This window comes from Cavia porcellus, unplaced genomic scaffold (assembly GCF_034190915.1).
Source record: "Cavia porcellus strain 051 isolate PalLab524CR breed Dunkin Hartley unplaced genomic scaffold, mCavPor4.1 scaffold_22, whole genome shotgun sequence".
Lineage (NCBI taxonomy): Eukaryota > Metazoa > Chordata > Mammalia > Rodentia > Caviidae > Cavia > Cavia porcellus.
Genome location: NW_026947505.1, coordinates 39,319,331 through 39,335,484, shown reverse-complemented (window position 1 = coordinate 39,335,484; position 16,154 = coordinate 39,319,331). Strand labels below are relative to the sequence as shown.

The following is a 16,154-nucleotide window of genomic DNA, read 5'->3' as shown; positions in this document are numbered from 1 at the left end:
GTTCTGCTATCTCCTCCTCTGCCCCTAGTATCACAGCCACAATTAATTGGATATTTTTAAATTCCTATAAGAATCCTTCAATTTGTTCTGAAACACAGTGGGATCATTGGGAAATCATTTGGTCCTCTTAGGTCTTGCTTTTAACATTTATTTAGGCAGTACTGGAACAGGCTAGGTTTAAAACTCTTTCTCCTAGTGAGGCAAGACCTTTCCGTGTAGTTCTTGTGAACCATGAAGTTTTCATGACCTTGAGGGGCAGGGCAGTTTTTTCCTGGCCTCTGCAGTTCTCATTTCCTTTGTTCAGGACTTGTAAGAGTGAACTCTGGCTGCTTCATTTTCCATGGACTTTTAACTTGGTCCTCCACTCCAGGAGACAGCTCGACCCAAATTCTCAAATGATTAACCTGGGCAGTTTAGCTGCAGACTCACATTTTTTCTGGTCTCTTTGCCAGCATTGCCCTCAGTTGCCCACTTCCAGTGGCTTGAAACTACTGCTATATGTGTTTTGATGGTGTCAGGTAGGGCAGTGAATCTGGTTCCTGTTACTTAATCTTGACTGGATTTAGACAAGTAGGCATGGTTTATAAGTCCCCTAGATAATGCAAGTAACTTTCGTAGGTTTGCCAAGAGGGGAAAAAAAAAGATGACTACAAACGCATATTGTAGTGGGGGAAATAGCATTCTTCAACATAAAAATTAAAATCTATATTTAAACATGGATTTTTTTGGCTATAAAAGTGTTTTTGCACATTTTGTATTGTTTGCCGTACAGCTAACAACCCCACCATTCCCACTTCCTTGATTGACTCCTTCTAGTTTCTCGTTTAGTTTTTCATGATGTTGCCTAAGCAAAAAGAAATTTCTTTTAGTTGTAGTTGTTAAGTATTTATTTCCCAAGCAGTTTAATTAGTATTTAAATACCTTAAACCGAGGAAAGAAATTGAGAGCCACATTATTAATAGCTTTTGTACTTTCTTGGATTATGTTCACATTTCCAAGTTTTGGAATCAGGTGACATAGCCTGTTTTCTTGTTTCATGTTTGATTTTTTTTTTTTTTTCCTTATTTTTAGAGAGTCTTGTTATGTAGTTCAGGCTAGCCTGGAACCTCACAGCAGTCCTCTTGACTCATCATCCCCTTGCTGAGATTATAGGTGTGAGCCACTACATTGATTTTTGCATAAGTTATTTTTACAGCCACCAAAAATCTAGCTCTGTAAAAATGTATCATTATCAAAAGGATTTACTGTGATCTAACATTGAAATACACATGCCTTGAGTTGTTTACATGTGGGGTAAACACTGTCACTATCTCCCTGAAATTTTCAAATACTCCCTGGAACCCTGTTTATCCATTATGCTATCTGAATTCACTAGTGAAGTTCAAGGGATGTCTAACCCTCCAATATGCAGATACATTTTCCTACTAATGATAACAACTGAAAATAAAGCAAGAACTCTGTCTTCATTGGCTAAGCTCAGTCATACGAGCTGTAGTAGAAAGCTGCAGTTTTATTTTCTTTGATTGGAATTTCAACAGCAACAGGTGCTAATCACTGTTTATCTGTGGTACTTTGTGCTGAACCACTTACACTTTCCTTATGTGTCAGTATTTTTAAATTATTAAATTATGAGTAAGTATATGTATATACATATATATATATATATATATATATATATATATATATATATATGTTATCTCAAATACTTAAAGGAAGAATCAACTGTGAAATTATGCTGGGCATGGTCACATGTCCTTGGAATCTCAGAGGATCACTGTGAGTTCAAGGCAGGTCTGAGTATATAATAAACTTAAAGCCAGCCTGCACCCCGTCTCAACAAAACAACAAATTACTATGGTTTAGGTGAAAGGACAATGTGGCCATCTGTCCTTCTAAGGTTTCCAGTATGAGGATCTTCCTTACTAGATGATTAGATGGCCAGACATGGTCGTGCAAGCCTGTAATTCCAGCACTGGAGAGGCTGAGGCAGGAGGATTACTGTGAGTTCAGAGCCAGCCTGAGCTACACAGTCCTGGGTCAACCTGAACTAAATAGTGAGTAAAAACAAAACAAAACAAAACAAAACAAATCAAGGAAATGGAATACAGATACTTTCCATATAACTGTGCCTTAATAGAAGGAAATTGTGATCCTATAATTCAGTTTTAAGGTATAGTCTCATGGAAATGCATTTAAAATTAGTTTTGCATGTATTCTTGTGATTATAGTGAAATGATTCCATAAATAATACTTGATATATCTAAAACAAATAGCACTTCCTATGCACAATGTCTGTTTGCCAAATGCTGCCTAATGTTGACTATAAACTAATGTTATTAAAGTGGTACTATCACTGAATTTGAAAATTAAAACTTTGATTCAACTTCTAAATTGACAGCTTGTTTGCTTTGTGATATTGATAAGTGGCTTGCTTAGATTTGATGACTTTCTTACTCGTACAGAAATAACATGCTTCTCCAAGTACTTTTCGTACTTTAGAATGGTGCCATATGTAAGCTTCTTAATAAAGTGTATAAAAACATTATAGAGGTGATTGTCCTTAGCATTTGGCTGCCTGCCTGGTACATAGTATATATTCAACAAATATTTATTGATTAGCTATCATTTAACCCAGAGGTCCACCATCAGGCCTTGTTTTTGGCCTGGAAAAAAAATCTAAAAGGTTTGTAATGTTGCTAAAAAAATAATGTTTTTTTAAAAAATCCTAAATAATTGACAGCAGGTGCATATTTTGAAGAAGATGTATTCTCTTTTAAAAATGTTTGTGATAGTATACTTTGTCAATATTTTAGGAGGAGCAGAATAGAGGCAAGCCCAACTGGGAGCATCTGAATGAAGATTTACATGTACTAATCACTGTGGAAGATGCTCAAAACAGAGCAGAAATCAAACTGAAAAGAGCAGTTGAAGAAGTGAAGAAATTACTGGTGCCTGCAGTAAGTAATAATTTCAAAATCTCAAATTTAGGTGTCATCTTTTTTTTTATTGAAATTTCAAGACAAACACATTGTACAAATTCTTAACTGAGGAAGTCTATTTTTATGAAGAAAGTAATGTGGGAGGAGAGCAAATATAGTTAATAGACCGCTCAAAAATAATAAACTCAGCTTTTAAATCACTGTATTTAGTGGAAGAATATAGATATAGCATCAGTAGGCTGATGGACATATTTATTTTTGAAAGAGCAATTAAATACTATTTAGAAATCTGTACAAATCTGAAGCTTGTGTTTGGTGAGCTGAATAGTAGAGGTACATTATTGCCTTTGGATGTAAGGTATTCTAGTGTATATCCTTATCTCCCAAAGAAAGTATATTATCTCTAAGATAATAAAAATTACTGAGCTTCATAGTTTTATGTTCTTATTCTCCTTCATTCTCTTTTATTCTCATTAGGGTCTGTTGCTTATTATTAGGTAACTCTTTCGTAACTGTAGAAATGATAACTGAACTATTACCCAAGTGTTACATTTTTCAATGAAAAATAAAAAGTTATTAGATTTTCTCTGTCATTATTAAAATACTTTCATATATTAATAAAAGTATATAGAACTATCGATTCTAGCTTGTTATCGAAAAACTAGTGATACTATTAGTATTATGTTGGATAAAATTGTGTTGGCATTTACATAAATGAGTACAGCCTCTACTGTTTTACTTCCCAGACAGTTTATTCTTTATTTTCCTAATAATCTCTTTTATAAATCTTAAACATTCCGTTAACTTGACAAAACTAATTCCTTGGGAGAAAAGAATTTCATGTCTGTCATATAAGAGTGTAAATACACAGACTAGTGTAAAAGTGAAATCTGTGTTTGTGCAGTGGTACATCATGTAGTTTTATTCCTTTTTCTTGATACATTCTTAAATCCTTTATAAAAGATGAAAATTTTGTAAACAGTAGATTTATATTACTAAATATAACAAAACCTTGGTTTGTGAACATCATTCATTCCAGGGACATGCTTATTATCCAAAGCATTTGTATATTAAAGCCTAAGTTTTCCATAAGAAATTATAGAAACTCAGATGATTCATTCCACAACCCCAGAATACTCATATGGAATACAAAATACAAAGAAAAATTATCAGCCCCTTAATCTTGGAAAATTTTTGTGGTTGATGTGAGAGATCTAACAGAAAGAAGGGTTAGCTTTCACCATCACTAGCAGAATCAGTGCTGTTGATTAGCTCTATGAAATCTTTCTTTTTGTACAACTTTAACAAAGAACCTATCCAGTGATACTTCGTTTTACTTCCTTTTGAGAATTTCCTGAAAATGACACTGCAGATTGATCACACTACTATATAGCCTTATTCAGGTGGTGCTTGTCTACAAAATTTTGGTTTCCCGCATTTTATACATCTCCCTAATTTCATCTGAAGTAAGAGATTGCACTGCCTTTTTCTTTTTTTTCCTCTGCAGGTGAGATCTCCATAAGTTCTTGCTGCTGAGAGATGATCACCCACAATCCCTGGGGGTGGAGTAGGGGTAGGAAGAACAGTTGACTGGCTCAGTTTTGATCTTACGAATTTTTAGTGTCACATACTAATATTACATACATCATTCACTTAGAGAATTAAAATATATTAGAAATGTTTGCTTGTCTTGTGAACACTTCCAGAACAAGCTACTCACAATCCAAGGTTTTACTGTATATCCAGAAATATTTAAATCATATTATACTAACTGTTACTGTTGATACTTAAAAAATGAAAGTTACTCATACCCAAAAGCTAAAAATAAATGAGTGGAGCCTGGAAGTATAGACCTATAATCCTGGCACTAAGAGAGGCTAAGGCAGAAGCTTTCTCAAATTGAGCCAAGCCTAAACAATTTAGGGATTTAGCAAGATCCTGTATCAAATTAAAAAGAAAAAAGGGCTTGGGAGATGTGGCTCAGTGGGAAGGTCTTGAATTCAGTCCCTAGTTTAAAAAAAAAAAAAAAAAAAAAAAAGATTTAATCTCATAGATACGGAAAGTAAAATAAGGGCCACTAAAATACTGGGAATGAGAACATGAAGGGAAGTATGATACAAAGAGATTGATGGGCAGATACAGAATTACAGTTAGAGTGAAGGAGTAAGTTCTAGTGACCATAGTTAATAGTAGTTTATTATATATTTAAAAGTAGCTAGAAGACAAGACTTTGAGTATTTCAAAGTGTCTGTAGGTTGTCATGATATTCTTATAAATTCCCCTGTGTTTCTGAAACCATGAATGCATTCACTGTATTATACAGCCCAGATTCTTACTTTCTGTTCTCTTTAAAATTTGGGCAGATTACTACTACCTTCTTGTCTCCTTTCGTTTGTACCTGCATTATTGGCCTTGATGAGTTCTCTTATTTTTATGGAAAACCACTTCTGCCTCACCTCTATGGTTATTTTCTGTTTCTTTTAAAACTTTAAACAATCAAATGGAAGTGTACATTGCTATGTAAATAAAATTATAAATGTTTATTACATAGGTCAAGTGTTCTGTCATGTGGTAATACTTTTTGCTTTAAATATTACCTAAAATGGTGGAAAAGGATGAATTAAGTTTCAAAAGTTTAGGAAGAAAGGTACAGTAATGTTTGATTATAGAGTGTTCAGAGAGTCACAATTGAGCTTTCTTGATTATATGAATATGAGAAATCTTATGGGATGTATGTTGTGACAGAATTAATGCTTTTCATGTTCATCAAAAGTGAACTTTTTTCTGTGAAAGTTTAATCTTTTTGGAGAAGATGCAGAATAAAGTATAATTTAAGAGAATTTTTACTGGCAATAAAGAATTAGTTTAGAGAGCAAAGTTATGAGGTAAGAGAATGGCAGTGTGGGGTGAAAAAAGAAATGGAAGAGATTCTCAGAACTTTCCAGTTTTTCTGATTAGATGTGGAAACCAAAGGGAGAAGATTTTTGTGATGAATTGGAATTTCAAGCATTGGGTATGAGAAGAAAAAATAGCATTAACAAACAGAAGAATCAAGGTGAAAACAGTATGTTTATGATGAAAGAACAACAGCGGTGATCCTCAGCTTTAGGGTGGGCTTTCGTAAGCGTCATGAAAACTCTCTTTACCCACAATAATAGACAAATCTACAGTTTGCCTTAATTTCAGAGGCCTTTATGAACTCCTAAGACTCCATCTCTCTGAGTTCTTGGGCCAAAGGAATTATGTAGTACAATTTGAGGATTCCTGCTCCAGGAACCCTCCATCACCCCACGCAATGAAGAAAAACAAATAATGCTTGCAGTTGAGGACTGTATATTGAGAAAGTTGTGAATCATTTCCTGGCAATTAAGAAAAACTGTGTTTCAAATTTTGTGTATTTAATATGGTAGAGACTTTTCATGCTTATTTAAAAATTGTACCCTTTTGCCAGGCATGTAGAGGTATTACCCTTCCCCATTTCCTTGCAGTTTAATAGTATTATTTCCAGTCTAAAACACTTAGTAAGCAATGCAGGGGCTTCCGGGTATTTTTTTCTATACCTTGGCACCTGAAGAAACTTCCACTCCAGCTGGTAAAGCAATAAAATAGTAGAGAGTCACCCAGCCTGGGTCCCTGAGTGACAGTGCAGAGCACAGCCATTCTGTCTCCTATGACGCAAGAGAGTGTGAAGATGATATACATATTTGTTAGATCAAATCATTATGATTGGGGAATTGTTTGTTTCCTATGTAATGTAGCTACTATGGAAATCAGGATGGAAGGTCTTCAAAATTTAATTAGAAATTTTTTCAAACTAGTTATTCTGTATGTCTTCTTGAGTTAAGACAGTAGCACATATATACCCATGGTAAAGCAGCACAGTTCATTATAGCTCCATCTTGGAAATGGCCTGTGTGGTCATTAATAGATGATAGATAAAGAAAATGGTTTCTTTTGTATGATAAACCAAAAATACAAGTAACTTGAAGAGCAAAATAAAAGATAGTAGGAAACAATGAGATGTTTTGCAGACCGGGATCTAGAGATGAAGGTTGGGGATGGGAAAGGGAGATACAATTAAGATGTGATATGTAGATATACCAGCTTCCCAAGACTGAATACTCATTATATATTACAGATATACACTAATGCATAAAAAGGGTTGTCCAGGAAAAAGGAAGGAGAAAGCTACTGGAAATCATAATTTTGTTAATATTTCCCACCTATTTTACACTGCTTAATTTTTTAGAGTGTGTTGTTGCAACCATTTTAAACTCTTAGATTTTCTGAATCATTAGAATGACCTGGACTGAAAATATTAAACCATTTTCACCTTGTTTCTTAAGTAAATCTTAATTCTAATGGAAAACATTCTTACCTCCTCCTTGTTAGGGAGTTATATGTCATCCTTTCCTAACCGAGGTGCAAATTTTTAAGTACTTCTGCTCTGCTCTGTTTTGCTCACGATGGAACACTATAAGTTTGCTCAAAAGCAGAAGTAACATTCATGCTGCAGCTTATATGCTTTGGCATCCTGAAGTTTCTTTCCTCCACCAGATAAACTACTCTAGTTGTAGCAAGCCTATGGCGTGCATGCTGCAACCTGCTGTTTGTTATCATTGAAAATTCACCATCACTCATCTGTGACTTTTAATCAAAGCCTTTCACAGAGACTCAAGGCATGGAAAAACTATAATCCCCCCTTTTTCCCCACCTCCAATGTAATACAGGTAATCCAATAGTCTGGTTTCCAATAGAATCCTCATTTCTAGCTGAAACCTTGTCATCATCATCACCTTTACTGTCCACATTTCTATCAGTGTTCTGGTCTTCTGAGTCCTCATCAGAATTGCCTGTTAAGATCTGTTTATACCATTTTAATTATAGGCTTTTTCTAGTTTGCTGTCTGAAACTTTTCCACATAGTGAGTCATATGAAGTTACTGCAATAACTCCACTTCTCAGTATTAATTTTCTGTCTTACTTAGCTGTCACTGTAACAGGTACCTGAGCTAATAAGAGAAAAGGTTTGTTTTAAGGTTCATAGTTAATGGAGGTCTTAGTCCCTCAGTGGTTGGCCTGTTGCGCTTTTCAGCCTGTGGTACATGAGGCACATAATTGCAGAAGTTCATGGCAAAGCAAAACAGCTGACTGCATGGGCAAAAAACAAAAGACAGTGGGTGAGGGTGGAGTTACCCTTTAAGGGCATTGCTCCATGACCTAAAGACCTCCAACTAGATCCCACCTCTGAAAGGCTGTATCACCTTTCAGTACAGCCCAGAAACTAAGACTTTAACACATGGGCTTTGAGAGTATTAAAAATACAAACTATAAAAGTTTGCTTTATCTCCACTGTTGAAATGTATCCAGATAATTGATTTTTGTGAAATATCAAGTGATGGGTTTTTAGTCAAATCAGTAACAATGGTTGTGATGAAGAATACATTGTTTTTGAGAGCTAGCTTTCTGGAGTTGAGTGTATTTATTCAAAATTGGAGAAAATATGTGGAAATGGCAGTTCGTTGCTAATGATTTTACTGTGTTTAGTAAATTGGCAGGGGCCAGTTAAAAATGAGATTTTTTATTATTACTGAAATATTTATTTTCAAAAGCAAATATATTTGAATTACAATCTTGATATTCCTATAGAAATTATCAAGATGAATTTGACTAGTTCTGTTGTTTTTCTTGCTATGAGACTGATACAGAGACGAGTAATTATTTTGAAATGTATTATTTATAATGTCTTTATATTGAATTGAGAACTATGGGAAGAACCAAAGCCCCAACTCAATGAAGTTTAACTAAAAATGCTCAGAATTTGCTCTTGTGAACATTTCCATAGTAGGTACTTAGGAACATGTGGGATTGATACAAATTATGGATCTGCGGGATTTGGAATTGTCAGTTACTCCTTTCTTATCTCTCCAGTATTCTCTTAACTGCAGTGTGAAGTTTCAGTAGTAGTCATGGTTCAGAAAAATCCAAAGGTCACTGAAAAGCGTGAGTTAGATCCCTGGGACAAAAAAAGAAAAGAAAAGTTCAATCTAGTTACTTTCTACATCTCTCATGGGTACTCAAAATTCTTTCACTCATTTTCTTTATTGTAGCACCAGCCACATTTTTCTTAGATGTTCGTGGTTCAGATTTCTTTTTCTAGTCTTGAGTTCTCTAAACTCATGCTTACATTTCCAATTCCTTTAGCTACTTAAAAACCTGTCAGTGACTTTCTGACTCTTCAGAATACAAAACTCTTTAAGATGGCCTACAGCCTCCTTCCAGATTTTCCATAGCTTACTTTTCAGGCTTCATTTTTCATATCCCACTGATCCTAGAAGCACACACTTACGTGTGCCCACATTTCACACCATATCCATAGATTGAGAAATTGTGTATTTGAGTATCTTAAAACTTTAGTCATCTTCTTACTCATAGGCCTTTAAATAAAGTTCACTCAACAAAATTTACTGCAAGCTTTTGAAGGATAAAGCCGACCAATGGTTACCAGCCATCATGAAGCTTATCTTTGGAGCTGGATCACTAATGTAAATAAATACACAGATGTAAACCATACAGAGTTGTAATAAAATGCTGCAAAGAAAAATAAAACTGAGTAAGGGGATGGAGAATTATGGACTGGTGAAATAATAGTTTATTAAATGATGAGTTTAAAAAACTCTGAGAATATGACAGTGAGAAAAAGACAAGTGAATTCTGATGCAATTATTTGGCTATTTGAGGAGTTTTCTAAGCAGAATAGAAAGTGCATTGTGCCAGAGAAATGTTTGACGAATACCAGGAGATCTAGCTAGCTAGGAGCTTAGCCAGCAGACTGGAGGACTGAAGGTCAAATGGCAGACACCTTTAGCCATGATAAAAAGACTTGATGTTAGCCTGAGATTGAAGACATAGTCCAGCTTGCTTTTCAAAGGATCATTCTGGCTGCTGGACTAAGAATTAGCTTTGAAGACAGTGGTGAAAACAGAGTGCCAGTGAGCAAAGCATTTATAGTTTGAGTTAGATACGAAAGTTACTTTAACTGGAGTTGTAGTTTCAGAGAATTGGATTACAGACTTATTTTGGAGGTGAGGCTAACAGGAATTTTCTTGATTGGAGTGTGATATATGTGATAACTTCAAGTAATTGAAGTTGTCTTATTTATACTGTTACAGAGAATGTATGTTTGGGAGAAAAATCAACAGATGGAAGACTTGAGATACCATATATTGAGGGAAATATGATTATAACAGGAATTAAGGTGGGAACATGGAGCTATAGAAAAGATGGAGGACCAGGAATTTAGCTCAGCAGCATAAGCACCTGCCTTGCAAGGGCGCAGTCATGAGTTCAATCCCCAGTACAAGAAAATAAAGAAAGAAAAAAAAAGAGAAAAGTTTGAGCCATCAAATAAAAGCTTTCAGAGCATTGAGTTTGGATGTATCATCAAGAAATTGAATATAGGAGCTGGAGGTGTACTTCAGTGTTGAGTGCTTATCTGCCATGTAGGAGCCCTACCTAGCTTTGATCTACAGCACTGCAGGAAAATTAAAAAGATAAAAGAAGAAAAAGAAGTTGGATGGAGGTTGTTGATAAAAAAGAAAACTCTGAGATCTGAGCCTAGAATGCTTCACCATCTAGCAGTTCAACTAAGCAAGGCAATGTAGAACCACCGTGAAATAGAGGAAAATGAAGAGTACTTTTGGAAATAAAGACCTGTTCAGGGAGGAGTGATTTAGTTGTGTTGCTGAAGATTGTTCATTTATCATACAGATTGATAACGGGAGGCCAACTGTTAGATTTGGTTGCTTCTTCAAAACTTGAATAGTCTTTTTTTTTTTTTTTTTTTTAATTAACAGAGTAGCAAGCTTAATTTTAATTGTCCCAGCCTCTAAAAAGAATGGTAAAGAGAAAAAGGGACTAGTATTTTTCATGCCTAAAACAATCATTATTTATATAAAAAGTGCTTATTGAACCTTATTTTTATGTATTTTCCACCTTTTCTCCTTCACTAATTTTATCTTGTAGTAGAGCCTCAATCATCCACAGCACAGTGTCCCTCAGAACACATTTCTCATATGTGAAATGATTCAGTATGAATTTGGCCCACACAATTAATTAACTTGTGTGTGCATACTTAGGATAAATCTCAAAGTAAAATTATTAAATCAGAGGGTAAGTGCATTTTAAATTTTAATACTTTTTGCATTAAAATTTCTAAGGTGTGTTTCAGAAAATGTCTGTCAATATACAGTATTTTATGAAAATACTTGTAGCTCAGAAATCTCAGACCACGGGTATTAAGTTTTTAAATTTGCTTTTGTAGCCAGGTGTGGCGCTGTGTGCCTATAATCCCAGCACTGAAGAGTCTTAAGACGAGAATTTCTCAGTTCAAGGCCAGCCCGAATTACATAACGAGACCTTGTTTCAAAACAAATACATACATACATACACACATACATACATAAAATAAAGTCTTTGCTTTTGTGAAACATTAGTCTGCTTTTCTAATAGTCATAATGGCTTTTTTAAAAAAGCCGTTTACTGAAATAGCTATTTGTTATTTTAGAACAGTTTTACAGTAAGAAGTTGGTGATATTTTTGTAGTACAAAAATTTTATTTTTGAAACTGATGATAGTCCTTGGTTTCTTATTTTTTCTAACCATTTAAAGATTGGATTTTCAGGGCAAGCCCAGAATTACCGTAAGTGTTTCTTGCCTTGCCATTGAAATAAAGTGTTTTGGAAAAAGTTTTTGTACTCATCTTGTTAAAAGATTCAGTTCTGACTTGAAAAGCATGGTGATAAGGCATAAAAAGAGGAGGGGTAGATTGCTTTATTAAACCTTGTAAATAGTTAAATAGAATAAATACCTAGTTTTGTATTTCTTTACTGATTTTTTTTTTTAAGGTTCATAAAAGTGAGAAAGGGTGCACTTCTTGTAATGTTCTAATTTTTCTAATGTTGAAGATTAGATTATGTGTATGATGATTTCCATAAATGAACATAGAACTAGTAAATCAGTTCAGATTTTGTTTTCAAAGAACCTTATAAAATTGAGTTTCGCCTTTTTACCAACAAATATTCAAACTGCATTATTGGAGTAATTTAAATTTTTTTGTTTGTTTGTTTGTTTGTTTTTTTTTTTAGAAAACAGTTCCTTATTCTAATTTCACTTTGTAAAATAAAAAGGGTTTTGAGATGCTCATACAGCATTTAATTTATAGAGGACTTGTTTATTCTTCAAAAATTTTTATTTCACATGTTCTTTTGATTTTGATAATCAATTTACTTTGTTCTCTTTTGTTTCCCAAATCACAAAATAAGCCATGCAAATTACTAGACCAGAGTTATTTAACTTGTTATATGTAAATGCTTTTATCGGACAAGTTTCTGTTTCCTTCAAATATATACAGTTATTTTCTTCGTTTATAAGTGCAGTCAACCCAGTTATTTAAATCTTATTTCCATAAACCCAAACTTAACCTACTCCAGATTCCTGAAGTGTTTGACATACTGTTGTATTTATAGTGGTATGTTGTGTGAAAATTTAAGTTATATTTACTTAAAGAAAGGACTCACAACAGTTTCGCAGTTTTGTTAACTTTTTGGAGCTAGGATAATCCTTAGTGGAATCCAGTTGCTCATTGTGATTTACCTCCAGTTATATCTTAAACACATAGCAGACTGTTTGTCATTGAAAGCTCTGAAAGATTTAGCGTAACTCCCCTACTTCCTTAGTTGAAACAGTTTCCTCTTTTTCATTTTACTCCTTGCTGCTCACCTTCCCATAAACTAGTGATATTTAAGTGCAAGCCAAATTAAAGACTCTTAGTAACTTGCCATTTCAGATACCACATTGTCTCCCCTGAAAGTGGGATAAGAATGAGCTATTTGCTTTTAAGCTTTTTTGTGTAGTGAAAAAAGATTCTGTTAATTATAAATAGAAGTTGGAGTACAGAATGTTGATGAAACAGTTCCGTGATTTTTTTTTTTTTTTGGTAGTTTCGTGTAACTATAAAGTAATACTTAACACACATCTTTCTTCCTCAAATTGATCTTGGAATTAGAGAAAGAATTTTTTTGTTTTCCTCCAGCACTGAGGATGGAACTCAGCCTTGTGCATGATATGCAAAAGTTCTTATCACTCAACTGTACCCTCAGCTCTTGGAGAAAGAATTTTGAGCGGCTAGAATACAGTAGGTACAAGTACTAAATTGATTATGAAGAAACCTTCAAGGTGGTAGAAGTTCAAAGATAGAGCAATAAATTATACATTGGAAGAAATAACACATTAGGTTAAAGTTGGATATAGAACTACCCTTATTTAAAGTACATTCTATAAGAAAATTAACTATCTGGGATTATTGAGGATTATGATTTCTGGTTTTACTTAAATGGCTTGTTATGCAGGTTAATTGAATAGAAAAACAAATTTTTTGATTTTTTTTTTTTTAACATGAAAGTTCTTGCAAAATACTAAGGACTGTATTTTGATTTTTTTTTTTTTTTTTTTTTTTTTTTTTTTTTTTTTGCTGGCTGGTAGGCATTATTGCAAAATGGTGCCTTTAGCTTCTTTTCTACAAATTTTGATACAGTAATACAACCCATATAAATTCAAATGGTATTTCTCTGTGTTATTAGATTAGTGGTATTAATTTTATACACAAGCAGAATAAAACACTTTACATGTTTGTGTTGAACTTATTTTTGGCTTTTTTAAATTACAAAACTTCAAAAGATTTTTTGGTTCTTGCTTTTTTTCACATCATAATTCTCATACCCCTTTCATAGGCCCTTTAAAATATACTGATATTTTAGCCTTTTTGAGTAAAAGTTCTTGTAGACTTAGTAGTAATATATTTATTTGTAGAAACACAAAATTCAGTGAGTAATGAAAAAATAAATTCATCTTTACATAATGCTTTTCAAATCAGCATATATTTAAAAAAGCATGTGCATTAACATTTTTCTGTTAGGTGTTTTCATTTTCATTTATTTTTGCTATATTGATATTGTAGTATGTTGTAAACTTCCAAATTATTTTGACTTTTGTAACAGGCTTTTGTTAAAACTACTTGTAATTTTATTGATATACTTGTAATTGTTACTGATATTTGTTTCATTGATAAGACAGTTGTGTGTCTCTGTTTAAATTTTATATTGACTTGTCTTTTTACTCAATGTATAAAATTTCATAATATGTAGTTTAGAAATTTTTTGTCAGGCAAATACTTTTTTTCCACTTATGGCTTGCTTTTTGTTTTTGGTTTTTTTATGTTTTTGTGTGAGCAAGTTTTTAAATAAAAAGGAAATTTGTTTACTATAGAACTATTCATTTTCCTTATTTTTCTTGTCTGAGTTCATGAAATTTTTGTGATGAAGTTTATACTATTCCTTTTTTAATCTTCATAAAATCTATAGGGTATGTAATAGTGCCCTTTCATTCATGACGTCAGTAATTAGTGATTTTTATTTGTTGCTTTATCTTGAGAAGTTTGTCATTTTTTTTTTTTTTTTAGTCTTTTCTGAGTGCGTACTTTTGCTGATATTTCCCTGTTCTTTTTCTGTTTCACTGATTTTTGCTTTTATGTTTCTACTTCATTTGAGTTTAGTTTTATATGGGGGCTTTATAAAGGTAGATGAAGAATTTGAGACCTTTTTTTGGTAGATTCTGAATAATGTATTTGTGTTCCACAAATACTGGGTATGTTTTATTGTCATTATTGAGTTCAAGATATTTTCAGATTTACTGGACTTCTTTTTTGACAATGAGGTGTTTCCAAATGTTTTCAAGCATTTGAGTCTTTGTCTTTTTTCTTACTCTTAAACGTTTCTAATTCCTGTTATACTCAGGGAATGTATTGTATATGATTTTAGTCTGTTTGAATCTACCTAAGCACAGCCTGCCCTGGGTGCGTGCCCCCCCCCCCCAGTAAGGAGTAAACTTAGAACTTAGTGAAACTCTGTACCATTGAGCTTCGCCCCCTCCCCTGGACCTAATTTCGTTGTAGTCCAGTTTGTGATCTGTTTTGATAACCATCCCATATAAACTTAAATGTATGTGGATATGTATTCTGCAGTAGTATAGAGTGTGTATTCTATGAATGTCATTTACATGAAGATGGTTATAAATGTTTAGATCTTCTCCTGTCCTTACCTATTTTTTCCTAATTTTTTTCAGTTACATTCTTTCTTAGTTTTTGTCAGTCATAGTGATAAAGGAGAACCAGACACCTAATCTACTAGATGTCCCATTACAAGTTCATGTTCTCTAATATTAAACAATGAATTTTAGGAACAACAGAGGTTAGGAGCAGAATATATTCAGAAAAAGAAAGCTTTCTGAGAGACAGAAAGGTTCCCAAGCGGGTTACCAAGGGCTCTGTCTTTTCTAGGGACTTTTATAGAGTAAAACCACAAGGTGAGACCGTCTGAGGTAGGAAAACCTGGGAATTTGCAAGATGGGCATAAGATGGGACAGAACTATGGTTAACCGATAAGATTAATTGCTCAGGTAAAATTGATTAAATCAGAAACAATTGGGGAAGGGAGTCACATAGCAAGTGTACATGATTAACATCAGCCTCTTCCTGTAGGGTGTTGGGATGGTAACTTCTGACTTCCTCAGGGTGAGACTATCCTTAGAATGTGGGTGTATTTGTTTTGCCTTTTGTCTTGAGATATTGCCCACAGCAGGAGGTATTTGTCTCCTCCATAGTTGCCAAGGATATGGTCTTCTGCACTGACTGGTTCCTTTGAGGGCTCAGCCCTGTCTGACTGCCTATATTTCTTACTCAGCTATTTGTAACACTAGTATAGATTTGTAAAGCTGATTCACAGTGGTGTTCTCCTTGATGGGACTTAAAGGGTAAATGAATTTGAAATACATGTGCACACATATGTGTTTGTAATTTACACAGTCCAGTGATGGGGAGTCTTTTAGAGGCAGTGCCCAAACTGCAAACCAAAACTCAACTTTTTTATACTGCAGAGTAGCAACACTGCAGTTTAACTTGAATTCTGAGATTTTAGTTTAGGGGGGGAAAAAAAAAGCTTATACATTCACATCTTCTAAAAGAAAACAATGCACGTACCACAGGTTTGCCACCACTGTCCTAAATGAACAGAGCTTGGCATTATTAAAAGGTTTTACATTTTGTTTCATATTGTAACAGTTTTCCCCTTGTTTTAATTTTGAGGTCTTTATATTGTCTTAC

General features: G+C 33.8%; 1 protein-coding gene across 6 annotated transcripts in view; it reads left to right on the top strand.

Moving 5' to 3' along the window:
• Positions 1–16,154, top strand: part of Qki (QKI, KH domain containing RNA binding) — a 149,848-nt gene that overhangs the window by 100,988 nt on the left and 32,706 nt on the right. For all 6 annotated transcript variants that reach the window (XR_010041974.1, XM_063233091.1, XM_063233089.1 and 3 more), the window contains exon 4: positions 2,814–2,957. Coding sequence is in view for 5 of the 6 variants with exons in the window: in XM_063233091.1 (XP_063089161.1) it covers positions 2,814–2,957 (144 nt within the window). In the remaining variant the exon portion in view is untranslated. The remainder of the gene's footprint in view (positions 1–2,813; positions 2,958–16,154) is intronic.